Source organism: Ochlerotatus camptorhynchus, unplaced genomic scaffold (genome assembly GCF_037179485.1).
Source record: "Ochlerotatus camptorhynchus isolate MF236.1 unplaced genomic scaffold, CSIRO-AGI_Acam_v1.1 ptg000024l, whole genome shotgun sequence".
NCBI lineage: Eukaryota > Metazoa > Arthropoda > Insecta > Diptera > Culicidae > Ochlerotatus > Ochlerotatus camptorhynchus.
In genome coordinates, this window is record NW_027040516.1 from 198,023 (window position 1) to 219,426 (window position 21,404).

The window sequence follows — 21,404 nt, forward strand, 5'->3', positions numbered from 1 at the left end:
GAGCATTCATAAGGGCGAATACGCGATGATCGATTCTCTTCATCGATTTTCTCTTTGCATTGCTACAGCTAGGCGAAACAATTTTCTAGAATTTGTGCAATGCAGAGTAGTAACAGGTTGTATTGGCTATCAAAAGCAACAGCAAACGCATCGAGAAACGTTAAATCTAGCGAGTTATTAACAAAAGAGAAAATCGACGAAGAGAATCGATCATCGCGTATAGGCCCTTATGCATGCTCACTGTCGATTTTACCGGCCATTTCAAACAAAGTTACAGCTTCCCGCCAGCAATGGCGCATCGCTTCAAACCCCGACGTAAACATCGATTTCACCCCTGCAGTGGGAATATCATCTACATCTGTCAGTTGATGTTGATGTTTTGGAACTGCGAGAGAGAATTTTTTCCCGAAGAGAGTGAAACGATTTGTTGCTGGCTTACTGCTGCGGAAAAGCATTTTTGTGTGTCGCGAAAGAAATTTTTATTTTATACCCTGTTTTATCTCGCATTTAAGCGTAAACTATCAGCGAACATAAGCCGCAACAACGCTGGACATCGTAGAATCTGGAAATCAGTTATCTCCATCCACGGATTGTAAGTATTTTGAACGCAAATTCCTCGGTTTTTTTTGTTGTTTTTGCCTTTGCTTCTTGAATCAAGTCTAATCATTAAACTAGACTAGTAGCAAATAGATTACGTGGATTGTTTTTTTTTTTTACGTTCCATCTGATGAAATCTATTGTAATAAATCAAGTGAAGGCGGCTAATTTTTGGAATTTTCTTCTTTTTCATATACCTAGTCATTAAGTGGATTTTTGGACGAAATTTGGTTTGGGACACAAAGCGCAAGAGGAAAGGTACAATAGAAAGTGCATAAAATGTCCTCCCCGATCAGTTCTGCATCCGAATACAACAGTGCACTGGACGATACCATCAACTCGTCTCTCAGTCCGGAAAAGCTAGATTTCTCTCTGACGGAATCAGGTAAAACAGTATCACGAATGGTGCTCAGAATTGCTTGATTGAAAATTACTTCTTTACAGACATCGAAAACGTGAACATTTCACAGGAGTGGAACGAACTGTTGAAGCCGACCCAGCAGCGAAAGAGTCAGGATCCTCGTGAGTCTTCCCGATTATTGCTGGACAGTTTGAAGAACAACAACCTAAACAACACGAGCAGCACTCCACAACAACACAAGAGTCCTTCCAAATCGCTGAACAATGAAACTCTAGATAGCACTCTCAGCACGATTAGTTTGGATATGAGTATGGTAGGATCCGCGGACGGAAGCTCTACGCTTTCCTTCATGTCCAGTTCTGATGAGGCTTCGGCATTGCTGAGCGATGAGGAGGTGAGTGTTGCTGCTGGAGCGACTTCTTCGAGCGTCACAGCTCCAAAGCCTTCGCTGGCTAGTGGCACCGGGGGTGGCGACGATAGTATTACGACCAAGGATTCCAAGGACACAACGCACAATGTTTCTCTGCTGCCGGTAGATGACGACCAGCAGACGGAACCAGGGCACAGTCAAAGTCAGAAGGTAAGTTTCTTCCATGGTCCCATTTTAGTCAGTTAGTCACTGTTTAACCCTTGTCAACTTTCGCTAGGACACAATCAAAATCTACAGCACCATGAAGGAATTCGATCAAAATCTTCCAGATACGGTCACATTGTTGACCACCCCTGAGGGTAGCAAGGTCTACCTTGTTGGAACGGCTCACTTCAGTGAAAATTCCTGCAACGATGTCTCCCTGGTAATGCGAAACGTCCAGCCAAACGTAGTCATGCTTGAGCTGTGCCCCTCCCGGGTGCACATTCTCAAGTACGACGAAAAAGCACTTCTCGAAGAAGCGAAGGACATCAATCTGGCCAAAATTCAAAGCATCGTCAAGTCGAACGGAACCGTCAATGGACTGTTTTACATTCTTCTGCTCAATATGAGCGCCAAAATCACGAAGAAACTCGGAATGGCTCCGGGAGGCGAATTCCGCCGTGCCGTGAACGAGGCTTCACGCATTCCAAACTGCTTGATCCAACTGGGTGATCGACAGATCAACATTACCCTGCAGCGAGCCCTGCGAGGGCTGTCGCTATGGCAAACGGTGAAGCTGATCCCAAAGCTGCTGATCATGGACGATGACATCAGCGCCGAAGAGGTGGAACAATGCAAACAGAAAGACCTTCTGGAGGAAATCATGCTGGAGATGGCGGGAGAATTTCCCGCCTTCGGCAGGGTGTTCGTCCAGGAACGTGATCTCTACCTTTGTCATTCGCTTCAGGTGGCCGCGTTGCCTCAGCAGCATCCGGATGGAAGCATCCGACCGGTCAACGTGGTTGGAGTCGTAGGAATCGGTCACGCTGCCGGAATTGTAAGACACTGGGGCAAGGTCGAAAGTTCTGCCATTGCTTCCATCGTGACCATTCCGCCGGCCAGTTTCAGCCATAAGGCCGCTAAATTTGTGCTAAAGTACGGTACACTGGGACTGTGCGCTTACGGTGTGTTCCGGTTCGTACGACCAAGGTTGAGCAAGTGGTTATGATCGGTGGTTTACTGCTTGGTGCTCGAGGATTTTTGAGAAGTTTTCAGTTTGTGAGGTTTATTTTTTTTAAGATTTTGACCGAACCACTACACTACATTGATTAAAAATTGAAAGTATTTCCTGATACTGCAGCACGTCTCTTCCGAACTTCGACTGTACACAGTGATAGGTACACAATTACTATAGGATTACATCGTTGGAATTGTTCCGTTCATATAACAAAGAAGAATGCAAATCAAAATCATCATATGTTTTGAAATAACATTATTTATCGGGTAACAAAATATTAAATTGTAGGTGTAATAAAATTATTCAAGTAATCGACCCATGGGTAGTTTTGGATTGTTTAATCCGAAATTTCCGAACCAAACGTCTGGATTTGTGTAGCTTTGTAACTTTCGATCGCGTACGTTCTTCGAATCTGTCCTAAAAGACCCTCTCAAAACATCTTACCCATACCAACAATTTATGACCACCACCATTTCAAAATCTAAGATGGCGACTTTCGGTTAGAGAAAAACTGGGAAATACTGTCAAATTCCCCACAATATGGGTATTTTTATAATCGGGATGACGTGTAGGGACCGGAAATCGATTTCTGACACCATTTTGAAATCCAAGATGGCAACATCCGGGTAGTTAAAAACTGGAAAATACTGTCAATACCCCACAATATGGGTATTTTTGGAATTGTGATGACGTGTAGGGACCAGAAATCAATGAGTGACGTCATTTTGAAATCCAAGATGGCGACTTCCGGTTAGAGAAAAACTGGAAAATACTGTGAAATCCCCACAATATGGGTATTTTTGGAATCGGGATTACGCGTAGGAACCGGAAAACAATGTCTGAATCCATTTTTAAATCCAAGATGGCGACTTCTGGTTAGAAAAAACAGAGAAATACTGTAAATACCCCACAATATGGGTATTTTTAGAAATGGGATGCCGTGTAGGGACCAGAAATCAATGAGTGACGCCATTTTGAAGTCCCAGATGCGACTTCCGATTAGAGAAAAACAGGGAAATACTGTCAATACCCCACAATATGGGTATTTTTGGAATCGGGATGCCGTGTAGGGACCGGAAATCGATGTCTGACGCCATTTTGAAATCCAATATGGTTGCTTCCGGCTAGAGAAAACAGAGAAAAATTATCAAATACCCCTCAATATGGATATTTTTGGAATCGGGATGCCGTGTAGGGACCGGAAATCGATGTCTGACGCCATTTTGAAATCCAATATGGTTGCTTCCGGCTAGAGAAAACAGAGAAAAATTGTCAAATACCCCTCAATATGGATATTTTTAGAATTGGTATGACGAGTAGGGACCGGAAATCAATGTCTGATGCCATTTTGATATCCAAGGTGACTTCCGGTTAGAGAAAACAGGAAAATACTGTCAATACCCCACAATATGGGTATTTTCGGAATCGGGATGACGTGTAGGGACCGGAAATCAATGTCTGATGCCATTTTAAATCCAAGATGGCGACTTTCGGTTAGAGAAAAACAGTGAAATTCTGTCAATACCCCACAATATGGGTATTTTCGGAATCGGGATGACGTGTAGGGACCGGAAATCGATGTCTGGCGCCATTTTGAAATCCAAGGTTGTGACTTCCGGTTAGAGAAAAACAGAGAAATACTGTCAATACCCCACAATATGGGTATTTTTGGAATCGCGATGACGGGTAGGGACTGGAAATCGATGTCTGACGCCATTTTGAAATCCAAGATGGTTGCTTCCGGTTAGAGAAAACTGGGAAAAATTGTCAAATACCCCACAATATGGATATTTCTAGAATTGGTATGACTTGTAGGGACCGGAAATCAATGTTTGATGACGTTTTGAAATCCAAGATGGCGACTTCTGGTTAGAGAAAAAACAGGGGAATACTGTCAATACCCCACAATATGGGTATTTTTAGAATTAGGATGACGGGTAGGGACCAGAAATCAATGTCTGACGCCATTTTGAAATCCAAGATGACGACTTCCGATGAGAGAAAAATACCCATTTACAATACATTTCTTCACAAATCTAGTCTTAATTTCATCAATTCTTGGATCAATTTTGAGAATTTTCGCTTCTAGGTCTGAAATTCTAGTTTCGATTCGACGATCAAGGATCATCCTCAAGGTTCTGTTATGAGCTATTTGGATTTTGTTCCTGTGAGTTTGAGCACATGATTCCCACACCGGAGCTGGGTTGAAGATCGCAGGTGCTATGATTTTTTTGTAGACGGCCAGTTTGTTCACCATTGAGAAGCGATATCTACGGCAAATCAGCGGATACAGACACCTAACCCAGGGAAAACACTTGCCTACGTTTTTATCTACATGGGACCAGAAAAAGAGCTTTTCATCAAACAAAATCCCGATATAGGTTACTTCGGCGGACCACTCAACCCTTGTGCTATCCATGATTACAGTACAAGAAGGAGCCGATTTTAGTTTGGGCGATTGCCGATGGAGGAACATAATTGTTTGAGTTTTAGTGGCATTGATTTTGATTTTCTACCAGGCAGTGTCAAGGCATCGTTGAAGTTTGTTTGCTATTTCGCGAGGCATTCTTCCTTTGACGGTGATTGCGGTATCATCTGCGAACAGGAAAAACACGCAACCGTCTCCGAGGGGAGGAATGTCGGAAGTGTAGATGATGTATAGAAAACGACCCAGCAGACTTCCTTCGATTTACGGTCGCTACACGTCATCCCGATTTCAAAAATACCTATATTGTGGGGTACTTGTCAGTATTTCCCAGTTTTTCTCCAACCGGAAGCCGCCATATTGGATTTCAAAATGGCGTCAGACATCGCTTTCCAAACCCTACCCGTCATACCTATTCCAAAAATACTCATATTGTGGGGGTTTTACCGTATTTCTCAGTTGTTCTCTAACCGAAAGCCGCCATTTTGGATTTAAAAATGGCGTCAGAAATCGATTTCCGATCCCTACGCGTCATCCCGATTCCAAAAATATCCATATTGTGGGGTATTTGACAGTATTTCCCAGTTTTTCTCCAACCGGAAGCCGCCATCTTGGATTTCAAAATGGCGTCAGGCATCAATTTCCGGTTCCTACATGTCACGACGATTCCAAAAATACCCATATTGTGGGGTATTTGACAGTTTGGCACTTTGAATTTTGATCATCTAAGTTTTCATTCACTTGCACATTCGGCAGCACTGCACCTCCATTTACAGCTTCTTCGCCCAACCGTTTAACCATGTTCAGCAAAAACCAGGTTCGGTTTGCAAAAAACTGAACCGAATTCGTGGTTGATATTCCATACACCCGACCCCAAACTCGTTTACACGTGTGAACGGTGCTGATGGATTCGGTTGTGTTTTCGAAACCGAGGCCCAGTTTTGGTTTCAGTTTCGTTTACCGTGTAAACGAAATGAAAACTTTACACGGTGTGCACCATTCGTTCACACGTGTTGCGATTTTGAGGACCGTACCAGTTCATGTGTGTACAGGTTGGTTTTCTTGTCCACCTTAGTCTTGATCCAATGACCAACTTCACCAAAGGCAGCAACTTCCTATATCGGAAAAATATCAAGATATGATATAAACAAGGGAATCAAAATTCAAGCATACTAGCTCTACGTAGTGGGAAACATCCGAACTTCTGTCCATCAACTATTAGGTCTTGCTCCTATGAACAACTTTGCCGAAAACAGCAACTTTCTAGATGGCAAGGATTTCAAGATATCACAAAAAACAACCTTAACTTTCCAATCAGGCTAAGGCCTTGTTGTCCTCTGCTGTCTCCACTCTACTCGATCCATGGCCACACTTAGCCAGCCTCGTAGTCTGCTTGCCCGCTGTGCGCCTCTTCTTCTTGTTCCTGTTGGGTCGCTTTCGAGAACCATTTTCACTGGGTCGTCGTGCGGCATTCTTACGACGTGCCCAGCCCACCGTAGTCGCCCAATTTTTGCAATGTGGACGATGGATGGTTCTCCCAGCAGCTGGTGCAATTCGTGGTTCATTCGCCTCCTCCACGTTCCGTCATCCATCTGCACTCCACCATATATGGTACGCAACACCTTCCGTTCGAAAACACCAAAGGCGCGTTGGTCCTCCACGAGCATAGTTCAGGTCTCGTGGCCGAAGAGGACCACCGGTCTAATCAGCGTCTTGTAGACAGTCAACTTCGTGCGGCGGCGAATTTTATTCGGCCGGAGTGTCCTCCGGAGTCCAAAGTAGGCACAATTCCCTGCCATAATGCGTCTTAGAATTCCTCTGCTGGTATCATTTTCGGTGGTCACCAGTGAGCCCAAATACACGAACTTATCGACCACTTCGATTTCGCCACCGTCAATCTGAACTCGGGGTGAGAGGTTAAAATTATCTTTCCTAGAACCTCTTCGTCTCATGTATTACGTCTCCGATGCGTGACGGCAAGCCCATTCCGCCTAGCTTCAGCCTTCAGTGTGATGTAGGTTTCCGCCATCGTCTCAAAGTTCCGTGCCATGACGTCGATGTCATCGGCGAAGCCAAGAAGCTGGATGGTCTTCCTTAAGATCGTGCCACTCGTGTCTATCCCAGCTCTTCTGATCACACCTTCTAACGCGATGTTGAATAGCTGACACGAAAGTCCATCACCTTGCCGTAACCCCCTTCGAGATTCAAAGGGACTCGAGAGTGTCCCCGATACAACGCACATCACTCGATCTATCGTTGCCTTGACCAATCGCGTCAGTTTATCCGGATATCCGTACTCGTGCATAATCTGTCATAGCTGATCTCGATCGATTGTATCGTATGCGGATTTTATATCGATGAACAAATGATGTGTGGGCACGTTGTCAAATGCCAATGGTTTGAATGTATAAATATATAAAATGGAAATGACGTTCAATCAAATAAACCTATACCCCACTCACTTGGCCAGGCTTCGGAATCGTCCAGTGGGCAGTGCGCTCTACACTCCAAGTTCCCTTTCTTTCAAATTCACCCCAAATTTGATATTTTACCCCTTTGAGTGTTGATTAATCACAATGAAACATTGTGACAGAGCACGGACTTGAGGTTACTAGAATATTAAATAATCTAGGTCCTATTTAGGATTATATCTGAAAAATCCAAATCAGGCCAACGCCCACCACTATTCTATTGTTTCAAATGATGTAAACAAAATAAGAGTACCTGCCCCACCTAAGCTCGCGAGAAATTTCAACGCTTTTCCTGGATTTCCACCCGCAGCCGCTGAAATTCAGTGATATTTAACACACGAAAAACAAAAGGCACATCCGAAACCGGTGGATTGTTTTTCAATAGTTGCTTGTTTATTTTTGAGAGAGGGTTTCACTTTTCAATTAGAGATGGAAAAAAATCAATGATATTCCTGCTTCTCACACCAGTGTTTCCTTCCTTTCCTTCTTGCGTGCATTCCTTTGTTTCCTGCCTTTTTGTTTGTATTCTTCTAAAGTTTGTAGTGAATTGAGTTTAGCTTATTATCATTTTCTTTCTCGTGTCACGAATCATTTATTCAAGATTTTTTTTTTTTGTTGGTTTGAATTTTTCTTCGTTCATTTTTGCATTTATTTTAAGAAGTTTACTCTTAATTAAGAGGGAGCGATGTTTGTAATTACTTTTTACAAAAAAATATATTTTAACTCACATTCCATCATCCTGCCAACAGCAGGATGTTTTCTCACATAATTTCCTCTGTCCATGGTCACAATTTGTTTTCCCCACATGCAACTAAAGTTTCTTACTGTTAGCTTTTTTTATTCTCTCTTCCACTCTTCCGCTTCAAACAACACTTGACGCATTGTCACTATCATCATTCTTTTGTTTTTTCCATCCTTTTTTGTTTTTGCTACTACGGTTTTGTTGTCTCACAGAGCATCAATAGTTTACATTTTATTATTATTTTAAATAGTTTTTTGAGGCGCTATATTTCAACATCCTCGCGTCCTAAAATTAAGATAAAATCGAAAAGAAAAAACGAAAACGATTTCTTTCTTCTTCATTATTTAGAGCTTGCTTAATGTTTTGTTTCTGTGTTTTTTTTTTTTATTTTACGAGTTAATTGAGCAGTGCTTCCATCGTGTATGGATGTGGCGGCGGCTGTTGCTGATGTTGTTGTTGTAGTTGCTGCTGCTGCGACGGCATCGACGCCGGGTGTGGTTGTTGATTCTGTTGCAGATGTTTCGGAGGTTCGGGTCAGTCTAGGATTACAACCTGTAGATCACTGTTCGCTTTATTGCTACTACTGCTATTGATGTTTGTGCTACCGCTGTTACTGCTGGTGCTACTGCTATTGTTGCCGGCGATCAGCTGGGCCGCCAGCGGGTGAACACTGGCCATTGAAGCGGCCGCGGCCATGTTCGAGTTGAGATTAAGGTTCGCTGCGACGGCGGCAGGGTGTGGATGTTGGCCGACGGCGGTGAGCTGCGCCGTCAGCTGAGGTGAAAGCGTCGCGGATAATTGAGGAATACCGGCTGCCGCTGCTGCAGCGGCGGCGGTCGATACGGGGGTGACCGGTGGCAGCAGGGTGGCTATGATTGCCGCATACTTTGGAGCCAAGCATCGCCAGGGTTTCCGCGCCGAACGCCGCAGCTCGATGATCGGAATTTTGCGGCGGGTTTTTCTGTGGAAATAAACAGCATTTAGCACACAGTTTGATCAGGGGATGACTTTTAAAACCTGATGATTTTCGTGTTTCCGAAAAAAAAAAAATTCAGTCGAAGCAGCTTAGTGAAATCTTAATTGTTTTTAAAAGTTAATTTTATTCAATTTAAAAAGAAAATGTTTTCCCAGTTTTAACTCAAATAGAACACGAAGGGTTTGATGTTTTCGAGGAAAATAGAAATCATCTTTTTCCAACTACATGAACCAATACCCAATTGAAGCGATTTGGATGGGGAGAGTGAACATGTCAATTCCCTGTAGCTAACATTTCGTGGATAAAGGGCGGGCTCTTCTTCCCATTCATTGGGGCATCTTCCTGTTGGATGGCTCTTTTTCCGACCAATTGACTGATCAAGTTGCTGAAAGGAGATTCTTAACTGTCCCAAAGAATGAATAGGCGAATTGCCTATCAATCCATCCATTCGTTTTTGGCCCTTCATACAGCGATTTGCTGACGTCAATCAGAGGTTATTAAGCTTGATCAAGTTCAATTGTGAGGAGAGCCCACAGCTATCCAACTAGTTTCCGGTGCTACAATAAGTGAAGACCACTATCATCATCATCATCATCATCAAAATAGAAATCGTCTTTTTCCAAGAAAAAAAAATTGGTGTTATGAGGGTTCTGCAGACTATGATTAAGACTTGGGTTATCAGCTACACGGCCAATATCTTGCAACCGATAAAATTTCAGATCGAAAATATAATCTTTATATAGGGGACGACGGGGTTTTTTCGTCAATGGGGTGGAATGGGCAACGCTCATGTGGTTCGGAGTAAAATAATTAGCTAAAACTAGCTTGATATAGCAAGATAAGCAATAACAAAAAACTACAAGGGGCAACCCTATGCGCCCTATATAAGGGACAACCCTTTTTGTTAATTTTGTGTAGGAATAGGAATTTGAGCGGGGTTCTCTCTGTTTATACTCTTTAGTATTGCCCTAAAAAGAACCTTTTGATATGAATTTTAGTTGGGACAAGTTCAGAAATTTAACTCTTTTGGAAAATATTGGTGACCCTGGGAAGGGTCGATGGTAGTACAGGCTTAAGGCCTTTGGAAGATGATGATGACGTGTACGCTGGATACGCAAATCGGACCGAATAATCCCATATTCTTCGGGATTGAGCACTCGCAAGAGTGTCGGCCCATCTGCTGATGGACAGGGGTTGAACTGGTGTCTGCGACAGGTTCGAAGGCCGCAGAATATCAGTGTCAACCCAGCTAAAGGTCCTCCCCTTTTTTCGTTAAACTCCTTCTCTCGACAAGTTGGTAAATCTTAGCCTTTAGCAGAAAGACGCTTAAAATTTTTTTCGGTGAATTTATGCCTGTTCAGATAAATTAGTAATTTTATTTATTTTCTCTACTGTACTAAATCAAACGAGTAGAATTAAGAAGGGGTGTCGGTTACGCGCTCGAATAATTGAAAATTCGATAAATATTTAATCGAGTAGCTGGAAAAATCTTTACGATTAATCGTTAATAATTGGACTTTTAGGCATCCCAAGAAAAAAGTAACTCTCTGATGACAGTGTTGGGAAAGCAGCAATGCTACATCGACATGTTTCGTCTACAAACGTTTCTCTGGTGACTGTGTTGGGGAAGCAGCCAGTGCATGTACGTAATTGGTAGATTTTTTAGTTATTTCGACGCTTTTGGAAAAGCTTGACATTTACAATACAGTTTTTTACAGTTTTTCAATAGTTTCTTGTTGAAATCAACAGTCGAAAGCATTACATCGATTCGTAGAAATATTTCTGATCGATTGGTGATGAAACTATTGAAATTAGTGCAGGGGCAGCTGAGTTGTTAACGTTCAAAATCTTTCATAATTTCGTTACATGTTCAATTTTCGGTTTTTACAAAGTGTACCCCCATATAGAAATCACAGACGTAGTCCTACGTCAAAAATTGATTTATTTTATGTGCATGATATCTTCAAAATCTTCATCAAACTTCCTTTTAGTAGATACTGAGCGTGCGAGCATCTCACACCAGCAAAGAAAATATTTTTCTGCATCTTAGATAGAGTCATCCTTCTCGGAAAAAAAATCTAGCGTTTAAGCATATGTAAGTTGTGAAAATATTAGTATAACTACAAGAAAAGCGGTATCAAAAATCAAGAACAACATGTGAAAAGGGCATACAAGCTTTTTGTAAACAAACGTTCTTATGCCCTTTTCTCGCCACTCATATAACACCAACGCGGGTAGGGGAAGCTTTCCTCTTCCCGATGATGTTGTTGCTTTGTGTGGGCAACCGTCGGTTGGCGAGAAAAGGGCCTACAAAGGTTTGTTTACAAAAAGCTTGTATGCCCTTTTCACATGTGGCTCTTGAAATAAGGATTTAGTCATATCCTGCATCATCTATTAAATTTCGTTATGCACGACAATGTTGCTTAATAGTTCCTTGAACGTATTGTATTGTATTTCTTTATTTTATAATAACGGTTATTTCGAAGGGGCGACACATCTAAATCTCAATTCTACATTCAACGAATCTCACACTAGCGAATCAATCTTCCAAAAATCTTCTTTCATTTCTCGCATCTAATTGCATCGAGCATCATGTTTTTGCAGGAAATCTTCAAAATCGTCATCAATCTTCTTTCTATCTACTCAGCCTGCACACAGCGGGTTATTTTACCAAAATAAAATTAATCAATGTGTATTATATCTTAGTTCGATCCAGGTGACATCTTAAAGTGACTAAAATGCTTCACTTTGAAGTTAGCTTCCTAGCTGATTTTTAAATTGTATAGGGCATATGTTCCAACTACGCTCACACGTTTCCACTATGTCGCAAAAATATGGGTGTGCCTATACATAAGCGTACTACGACGCGGCTCTCAAACAAAGGAGTAACAAGTGTGATAAAGGGTGATACGGTCAAAATTTGGTCAATATCAACTTGACGTATTTCTTTCAATTTTGCATTTAAAAAACCTGAACACCCCTCATTTTGAAGGTGTGTGTGTGTAGAATGTTGCTCCTATTTTGATTTTGGAATTCACTCTTCAGTTGTCAAAATGCCGTCCAAGCAAGAAGAGCAGCGTATCAAAATTTTGCTCGCGCATCGCAAAAATCCGAGCTACTCGCACGCAAAGTTGGCAAAATCGCTAAAAGTTGCCAAATCAACCGTTACAAATGTAATTAAAGTGTTTGGGGAACGTTTGTCGACAGCCAGGAAGTCTGGATCGGGGGGAAATCGAAAACCGGAAGTCGCTGAGACGACAAAGAGAGTTGCCGGTAGTTTCAAGCGAAACCCTAACCTCTCTCTCCGAGATGCCGCAAATAAGCTGGGTGTATCGTCTACAACGTGCATCGAGCCAAAAAACGAGCCGGACTATCGACTTACAAGAAGGTAGTGACTCCAAATCGCGATGATAAACAAAATACGACGGCCAAAGCGCGATCCCGGAGGCTGTACACGACGATGCTGACGAAGTTTGACTGCGTGGTAATGGACGACGAAACCTACGTCAAAGCCGACTACAAGCAGCTTCCGGGACAGGAGTTTTATACGGCAAAAGGAAGGGGAAAGGTAGCAGATGTTTTCAAGCACATGAAACTGTCAAAGTTCGCAAAGAAATATCTGGTTTGGCAAGCCATCTGTACCTGTGGCTTGAAAAGCAGCATTTTCATAGCTTCCGGGACTGTCAACCAAGAAATTTACGTGAAAGAGTGTTTGAATAAACGTCTGCTGCCTTTCCTGAAGAAACACGGTTGTTCCGTACTGTTTTGGCCGGATTTGGCATCTTGCCATTACGGTAAAAAGGCCATGGAGTGGTACGCCGCCAACAACGTGCAGGTGGTTCCCAAGGACAAGAACCCTCCCAACACGCCAGAGCTCCGCCCAATTGAGAAATACTGGGCTATTGTCAAGCGGAACCTAAAGAAGACCAAAAAAACTGCTAAGGGCGAGCAGCAGTTCAAGGCAAACTGGCTTTCTGCGGCGAAGAAGGTGGACAAGGTGGCTGTACAAAATCTGATGGCAGGTGTCAAGCGTAAGGCCCGGCAATTCGGATTTGGAAAAGCGGAAGCCTAACTGAATATTTTTCCTGAATTTTATACTAATTGAACTTGAAAAAGAAATTTAATTTGATTTTTTAAATAAACGATTTCACCGATTTACACGCGTTTTCCCTTGACCAAATTTTGACCGTATCACCCTTTACTATCACTGCCAGACTAGAGCTATGATTCTCTCATGCAGCGGTTCATCAGAGAGGGGAAGCTTAGTAATCGCTATCACCTGCCCATGCCACCATTATATCGCGGCATGAGCCAGCAACGCCGGCCATAAACCTACCGTCTCCAACACTCCACTATAAAGCGTGAAATTAAGCCCGCCCACCAAGGTGCAAGGTGCAAAAACTAGCCAAGGGGAGAACCTCAGGTAAGTCAAGAAAACTTTAGAGGAAAATTGTGGAAACTTTAGAGACGTTCCGAGAAACTCAGAGAAGATAGTCTTATGATTATCAGGGTAGCTCAGAGATCTTAAGAAGGTCACAATATCTTCAGGGACGTCCATACTTTGGGTGAAGTTTGAAAACCTTGACCGTTAGTTTCGATGAATTCAGGACAGCACCATGAACGTCAGCATAATTTTGAGATACTTTATGAAGGTCACAGAAGTCCTGGAAATTCTAGAAAACTCTAGAAATATTTTGTGAATTTCAACGCTAAAAGATTTTTAGGACAGTTCCATTTATTTCAGGGCAGTACCAAGAGCTTCAGGATGACTCAGAGAACCTCAGAGCAGTTCAAGTAACTTCAAAGAAATTACAGGAACTTTACAGAAGTTAAAAAAAAACTCAGGGAATTTTAGAAAACTTCAGCAAAGCTCCGACATCTTCAAAGCAGAACTTTAGAGAAGTTTACAGATTTTTAAGCAGTATCATTATTCACAAAGATGTTCCAAGTATTCCGAGGAAGATCAGAGTTCATTAATTAATTGCAGGAACTATCAGGACGTTCCGAAGAATTATAAGATATTCCGAGAATTTCAAAGCATTTTCATGAACTAGAGAAGTTCCGAGAACTACTTTAAAAATTAGGAAACGTAGGAGAAAATTCGAGAACTTCTTGAACATTTTGGAAACTTTAGGAAAGTTTTGATATTTTAAAGGAAGTTCCATGATTGAAGTATCGAAAACATCAGAAAAATTTCGGGAGCTTTCAGGATAGATCAAAAAACTTCAGGGCAGTTCAATTATCTTCTGGAAAATTGCGTTTTAAAAACCTTTAGGAAATTCAGGAAAAGAACATTTTTTGTAGTTCAGGGATTTTTAGGGTAGTTCCACTTACTTCAGGGAAGCTCCGAAAACTTCAGAAAAGTCTAAACCTTCGGAGAAGTTTTAAGATCTTGAAGAATTAGTCATTCTGTTTCGGCTTTCAGTCTTCAATAAAAAGTTTAGCAGTGTTATCGTCGTCAACGTTTCGATCCAGGAGATGGGATTTTAATCAGGCCTAGATTTAGTTTAGGATCGTAAACCGGATCTTAATTTACCATGACAGAGCTGCATGAAAGCGTGAAATTGGAATCAATCGAGAAGCTGGTCAAAGGTTGTGTACAGTGCCGAAGATCCGATTAAGGTTGTGCCGCTAGTCAAAAAAGGATCCGACATCAGTCGTATGAGCTTCATCTCGTACAAAGTCGGAATGGATCCCAAACTACGCGAAGCTGCTCTTAGATCGGATACATGGCCGAAAGGAATTTTGTTCCGTGAATTTGAAGACGGTTCAAAAAACATGTGGTTGCCTCGTTTGAACACGCCTACCATCACGATCTCTCCTATTCCGGGACCTTCCGAGTTCTCAACTCCCATTTCCAGACTAGACCCAGTCTGCTGATTCAGAATTGGATTTTGCGTTGTGAATTGAAGCGCTGTAGACCAGAACGCACTGCCTGTCGCATTATGGGAGACCTCGAAACACTCGATCTAGTCGCGCTAGCTGTTTCCCGCCATCAAAGTCGTTCTATTTCCTGCCATCAGAGTCGTTCTGGCCCTGCGGTCGAGTTCGGTAGTGGGGTCTCCCAAGCATCGTCTTCAGGCAAGTATGCATACATTAGTTACAGTCATTTGCCTGATCAGTTTCCGTGTTCCCGTGCAAAGTTTCCAGTTGAGAAGCACTTATGACCGCCTTTTGGAAGCTCCTGGTTCCTTCAGCCCAGTCGTGCCGATTCCTGCCAGCACTCAGCATAGTCGTCCTGGCCCTGTGGCTGGATATGGATCAGGAGTCTTTCCAGCTTGCTTCTACAGGCAAGCACAATCAATATATTGACAATTCACTGCCTGATACCGATCAAATTTTCAGCAATTCGGACTATGTTAGTCATTGTGATGATGCCTCTGGGAACCCGGAACGCACCGTAGAAAGCCTCTTGGAAGCCCCCAATCCATCCGCCTCAGTCCTGCCATCAGTAGCCTTCGTTCGCCATAGTCGTTCCGGACCTGCTGTCGGATGTGGAGAGGAGGTCTTCCAACCCACCCACTATGGCGAGTATTCAATCAGACTCGTTCAAGCATGGTCAGTTATTGCCTGATGTGTCTGTGATTTCCAGTAAATCTACTGGTGGAGGAGTCCTTGTAGCTGACCGTAGCGGGTTGGAGGCAATGGCCATCGAGAACGATTCATGGAACAATGTTGAGCAGGTACTCCCGAATCCTTCGAGGCTAAACGATGCGTCTTCGTTATCCCCGAATCTGCTCATTTCCACGATTTCCAAGAATAATGCTGCTACTTCTACTGCTTCTGGACCACCACCATCACCACCGAGACGCATCGTGGATAGCACTGTGGAAGCCCCTGATTTCTCTGTCGCAGTCGCGCTTATTCCAGCCAGCGCTCTACATAGTCGTCTCAACCCTGAGTGTAGATGTAGGTCGGGGGTCTTCCAACCAGCTATTACTGGCAAGTATATTGACGATTCAGCCTCTCCTTTGCCTGATACCGCTTCAACTTCTAGCTGTGTTTCCGGTTCTGCGACCTCCACACTAGTCACATCATATCCATGCATCCGTCCTGCCAACTTCCAGCAGGTTTATGCCGCCACCTGCTCTTCCTCGGATCCGGGACACCCTAAAACAGGCACTGAGGAAGGTTCCGAACCTCCCGACCCAGTCGCGCTTGCTGCAGACTTCCGTCATCGTCATCGTCCCGGTCCTGTGGTCGGTGATGGTTTCGGGGGCTTCCGGCCTGCAACCTCAAGCGAGTATGTTAGCGATTCCGAGCTTTCGGTACCTGATGTCCTTTCGATTTCTAGTTCCCGTGATTGCTCCTCGAATGGTCTCCGGATCTACTACCAAAACGTGCGTGGGCTGAGGACTAAAATCGACTCGTTTTTCCTGGCTGTTGCGGAGGTCGAATATGATTTGATTGTGCTGACGGAAACGTGCCTGGACGACCGAATTTACTCATCGCAACTTTTCGGGTCACTCTATTCCGTCTTCAGAACTGACCGGTCTGCCTTAAACAGTCAAAAATCGTGCGGGGGCGGAGTCCTGATTGCAGTATCTACGAGACTAGCCAGCTACGTAAGTACGTCACCCATTTCCAGTCAACTGGAACAGCTGTGGATTGTCGTAGAACTTCCACAAAGCAAGCTTAGTGTCATCCGTGAGCATGTGGAATCGTTAGGCTCAATTTCTTGACAATTAAGTCCCTGCTCTACCGCTTTCGATTTGGTGACTACAATCAAGCTGGTCTGCAGTAACGCTTTACAGACAGTGGCACACCATTAATTGATCCTCTACTGCTTTTGCATATGCCGGTTGCTTGCTGTGCTCTTTTGGACGGTTTTAACTTTTACGGGTTCACGCAAGCAAATACTTTTCCGAACCGAAATGGACGTTTGCTAGATCTTGTCCTGGCAAATGATTCCGCATTACCGGGCACTTTTGTTTCCTTGCCGGTCGAGCCACTGATTGATCTAGATGCCGATCATCCCGCTTTCGTCGGCTCATTTAGTTTACCTATGCCGATTCTTTTTACGCCGTCATCTGAGTGCTACTCTTTGGACTTTCGCCGGGCCCAGTTTAGGCGGTTCGTTCAGTGTTCTTAGATATTTCAAAACATTCCATGTTTGCAAACAGGTGTATCTTTTACTTATTATGTACATAACAGTTACATATTTGCTTGATTTCCAATTTAAATGAGCCTGAGTAGAATTCCATGGCAACCCAGAATAGTGGAGGGAGGAGGGACATAGTGGTTGAGATGCTTCACTTCAGCATTTAACTATCTAATCTAATCAAATATTCTCTTATAAGCAGGAATTTTGTGTATAGCTTTGAATGGTCAAACATTTTCTCCTAAGGTAAGAAGTCCAAGGGGTCCTCAGATGAAGTCCAAAAGAAACATATTATAAATTATTAGCTTCAGCTGGAAACCACCCTTTGGAACCGATCAAATGGTCCAAAAGCCGTTTATAGGAGCAATAATTTGTATGCGCCAAAACCATCAGTTTCAGATTAATAGATTCTTCTGAAAATGTATCCATTTATTTCAGAAAATCTTTTGATGTGAAAGACAATAGGCTGGTCCTTACGATTAATGAGTTCAAAATACACCCAATAATACGGTTTCTGGACCACAGTGCAAAGGTCAAATAGTTTCGTATCTTTAATCCCGGAAACATTGGTCTGGGATTCAACGTAATTACCGATCCGTGACATCTTACCTGCTAGGTTCGGTCGATCGGTAGTACACATCATCGGGAGCGTCCATCCAACTTATGACTTGCTTCCGCCCGGAACCGGTCCGTGCCATTTGTGCAATTTTTGGTTTACCATTCATCTGAAAAACAACGGAATTAAAATTCAATATTCGTAGATTCCACTCAAAAACAAAAACTTACATGATGCCTCGGGAGAGGTTGTCCAGCTGCCTGCGCTGCGGCCATCATGGCTGCGTACTGCTCGGGAGTAGGCCGATGAGACGGCATCGGATCCTTGTTGGGTCGTTTCGTTGGAGGTGCAACCGGACCTGCAGAGAAAATTACGATTTTAGCCAACAGAAATAATCAGAATCCTTTACACGAATCGCTTTATTACCATCGATTCCATTGGCATCCTCGTAGTTCCGTCGCTTCAAGGAAACAGGTGGGGTGGGGGTAATGGGACTGCTCGCCACCATCCCTGGACCGGTGCTGGCTGCATTCGGTGTAGTACGTCCGGCCGTCACTCCTGCCGTGCTCCCTAGCGTGGGAATTCCCGGTGGAACTGCCACCGATCCTCCTCCTACAATTGCATTCACAGTAACTCCGGGCAGGTTATTGGCAGCCGCTACGGCCGCCGCTGCCGCAGCATTCAGTGGTTTCGGTTCAGCCTCGACTTTGTTTGGTATCCGATCGTAAATTAAACTACCATCGGGTGCCTTCGGTGGCTTCGGGAATGCAACCACTTCCGGTTTTGGCATTTTGTCCTTGGGGGTCAGTATGAGCCAATCTCCCACGGTGGGCCCGGGATTGCCGAGACGGTTCGCTATATGGGTTACGCTGCCACGGTCTCGCTTCTTGTAGATCAGCAACCGTTGCATGTCCGCTATACTCTTGCCCACCTCGGCGACGGTGACTGTGACACGGAGAAACGCATTTAGGATAAGACTATTAGAAACTATTGGGTTAGGAAGGTAACTCACATTCCTGTTTCACGGCAGCAGTGTTGATCGAGTACGAGGGTTGACGAGCGGCTTTCTTCGAGCGAACGATTTGCCTACAAAGCCGCCTCGATAACCGCGTGGTCCAATTAGTGTACAGGTAGAATGCCGTTCGCGTCTTCATGATCGGCCGGGGCGATCCAGATCGGATCTGAATTCCATGTGCCTGGGCGTAGTGCCGCGCCAGTTGTGCTTTCAGTTTGAACTCCTTACCACAATTGACGATGGAACATTTGAAGGACGGACTACAAACCGAGGGAGAAATTTGTTTCAAATATTGAACACCCACAGAACAGTAGACTTCCCACTTACCTATGCGGTCGATGATTACTCAGTCCGCCGCTGTCTAAACTTCCGATCGGTCCACTACTAGCCACAATGGTCAGATCATCATCGATATCACTTCCGGCACTGCCGGTCCCGGTTGCTGGGCCGCTGATTACTCGTTGTGGTGTTTTTTTCAGTGACACGATACCGGGCGATCCTATTCCTGCTGTTGGTGCTGCCACTGCTACTGCTACTACTACTGCTCCTCCTCCTCCTTCGCCTCCTCCTGCTGTCGTCGTCGTGTCGACGATATCACCACTATCCGCTAATCGCGATGCTACTTTAAGGCCTCCGTAACGCTTCCAATAGTTCCAACAGATCTGACACAAACGGCAGCTCATGTGCGATGGACCCCACGAGTACCACTGCTAGAGAAGATGGGATTAATTACAATTAATTATCCGGACAACTAGCATCTACGAGAACCCTACCTGTTGTGACGCTAACGTCGAGCAGGACTCACACGGTTTTCCACTGCTGATGGTTAGCACCTCCACGCCACTGCTTCCGTTCGAGTTTCCGTTCAGAATGTTTTTGTTGTTGTTCGTGATCAGCGCCGGGCTGGGCTTGGTGTAGTTGGGAATGTAGACCTGCTTCAACTTCGACTCGGCCTCGACGGCTTTCACCCGCTTCTGCTGAACGTATCGGTCCGTCGTTTTCCACATGTAGTAGTACTCCACTATGCTTTTGAGCGTTTTCCATGGAAGCTGCATGGTAAAAACAAAAGCAACCCAGTTAGTACAACATTTCCCCCATTTAATACGTAGGGTACAGAAGGGAGCAGACACCGTTAATCGGAACCCTTCCTCGATAGGTACTACTCACAAAGTCGTTCCGAATGTCGTTGAAGTCTTTGCCGTACTTTTCTAGGGCGTCCTCGAAGAGGTTCGCTTCGGAAGCACTCCACTCCTCCATCTCGTCTCGACATAGCACCGGCCCACTGGAGGGCACTAATGAACACATGGCATCCTCTATCGAGTAGTTGTGCTTGTGCAGGGTATCCATCGCATGAAACTGAAAAGGACCGAAAATGAACCCTGAAGTTTCGATTCAAAATCCCTATATAGACAGTAATCAATCCTACCAAGGTAATATCACGACTAGCAGCCGCAGCCGACATGTGCAGGGACGGTTGTTTCACTGAGCTGGTACAATCCAGTGCCCGGGCAAAGGTACCAACGGACCGGGACACCACCAGGAACTGATCGATCTTCTTATCGTTGAGCGTATGCCGCGGCGTCCACACTATCGTTTCCATTTCTTCAAGATTCCGCTCGTACTTCTCACCGTCCTTCAGCATCGCTTGCACCTCCGTTTGGTATCGACTTCCGACACGGATTTCACCCTTGTCCGCCAGCAGGGTCTTCTGCGTCGGGTCGAATACTAGGCAGTAGAAGAAGGTATCCTAAAATAGCAAAGCAAATTTAGACCAAACGGTGTCCCACAAACGAGAAAAGGTGTGATCCTTCGAAGGCGATCGTCGATTGTCGCGGCCTGTTTGGAAATCGATCCTTTACTACTACTCACGTCTTTGTTCAGATAGCTGAGCAGCGATTCCTCCTCGTTGAGCAGCGTCACCGAGCACTTGCCTCGGATCTGGGTAGCCGGCAGGGTTTCTACTTGGCGGGACAGGAACAACTCGCGGTGCTTCATCTGGTGCCGTTGCTTTGGATTCAGCTGCTCGCCTCGGTCGATGCCGCTGCCGGTGCTGTTGGGACTATTCCGTTCCTCTTCGAGGGCAACTGTGGACAAAGGGAGAGGAGCAAAAGAAAGCAAACATGAGTAAAGTATGGCTGTTGAAGTTTGGAGGCGGTATGATTCAACTTTTGTGACCTAATGGGTCGATTCTAGATGGCTCTAAGGGGCACCAGACGATGGCACTATACTCCAGGATTGAACGAACCAAGGATACGACTTTCTTGTTTTTTTTTCCAGAATTTCTTGCACTCCTTTTAGAAGGGTGCTACTGGATTTGAGAATTTCAATTCCAGATTTTTCTCGGTTTTTCCAGTAAACAGCTAGATATGATAAAAATACCCCAAGTTTTATCGATGGTTTACTTGAGCGAGGTCTACAAGAGCATGATAAAACCAAAGCTGTTACTTAGGGCAATGATTATTATTTCGGTTAACGGGTGAAACTCTGAGGAGAGAGGCATAAATGACGTGGAATTTCAGGGCTACCAGCCATGTAGAAAAATACACTACAAGAGGGAGGGGGCTAAAGTTG

At 44.3% G+C, this 21,404-nt stretch overlaps 2 protein-coding genes across 2 annotated transcripts in view; one reads left to right on the forward strand and one right to left on the reverse strand.

The window, feature by feature from the left end:
- Positions 1–426: 426 nt before the first annotated feature.
- On the forward strand, positions 427–2,821 carry LOC135707125 (traB domain-containing protein-like). Its single transcript, XM_065228854.1, has 4 exons — positions 427–592; positions 799–982; positions 1,042–1,538; positions 1,606–2,821. Exons 2-4 carry the CDS (start codon positions 877–879, stop codon positions 2,536–2,538), a joined length of 1,536 nt encoding a protein of 511 aa, XP_065084926.1. The 5' UTR covers positions 427–592; positions 799–876; the 3' UTR covers positions 2,539–2,821.
- A 4,993-nt stretch (positions 2,822–7,814) lies between these two features.
- The window catches only part of LOC135707395 (metastasis-associated protein MTA1-like), a 270,524-nt gene continuing 256,934 nt past the window's right edge, over positions 7,815–21,404 (reverse strand). Inside the window, exons 4-13 of the mRNA XM_065229214.1 lie at positions 20,703–20,917; positions 20,260–20,580; positions 20,001–20,189; positions 19,607–19,882; positions 19,161–19,540; positions 18,831–19,093; positions 18,245–18,763; positions 18,049–18,176; positions 17,872–17,987; positions 7,815–9,146 (exon numbers count right to left, since the gene is read on the reverse strand). Coding sequence (XP_065085286.1) covers positions 8,720–9,146; positions 17,872–17,987; positions 18,049–18,176; positions 18,245–18,763; positions 18,831–19,093; positions 19,161–19,540; positions 19,607–19,882; positions 20,001–20,189; positions 20,260–20,580; positions 20,703–20,917 — 2,834 coding nt within the window. The 3' untranslated portion in view covers positions 7,815–8,719. The remainder of the gene's footprint in view (positions 9,147–17,871; positions 17,988–18,048; positions 18,177–18,244; positions 18,764–18,830; positions 19,094–19,160; positions 19,541–19,606; positions 19,883–20,000; positions 20,190–20,259; positions 20,581–20,702; positions 20,918–21,404) is intronic.

Excerpts from the sequence above, each read along its gene's own strand:
- LOC135707125 (XM_065228854.1), top strand. The coding sequence starts at position 877 with ATGTCCTCCCCGATCAGTTCTGCATCCGAATACAACAGTGCACTGGAC. Across the intron at positions 983-1,041 it reads TTTCTCTCTGACGGAATCAG|ACATCGAAAACGTGAACATT; the intron begins GTAAAACAGTAT and ends ACTTCTTTACAG. Across the intron at positions 1,539-1,605 it reads GGCACAGTCAAAGTCAGAAG|GACACAATCAAAATCTACAG; the intron begins GTAAGTTTCTTC and ends AACTTTCGCTAG.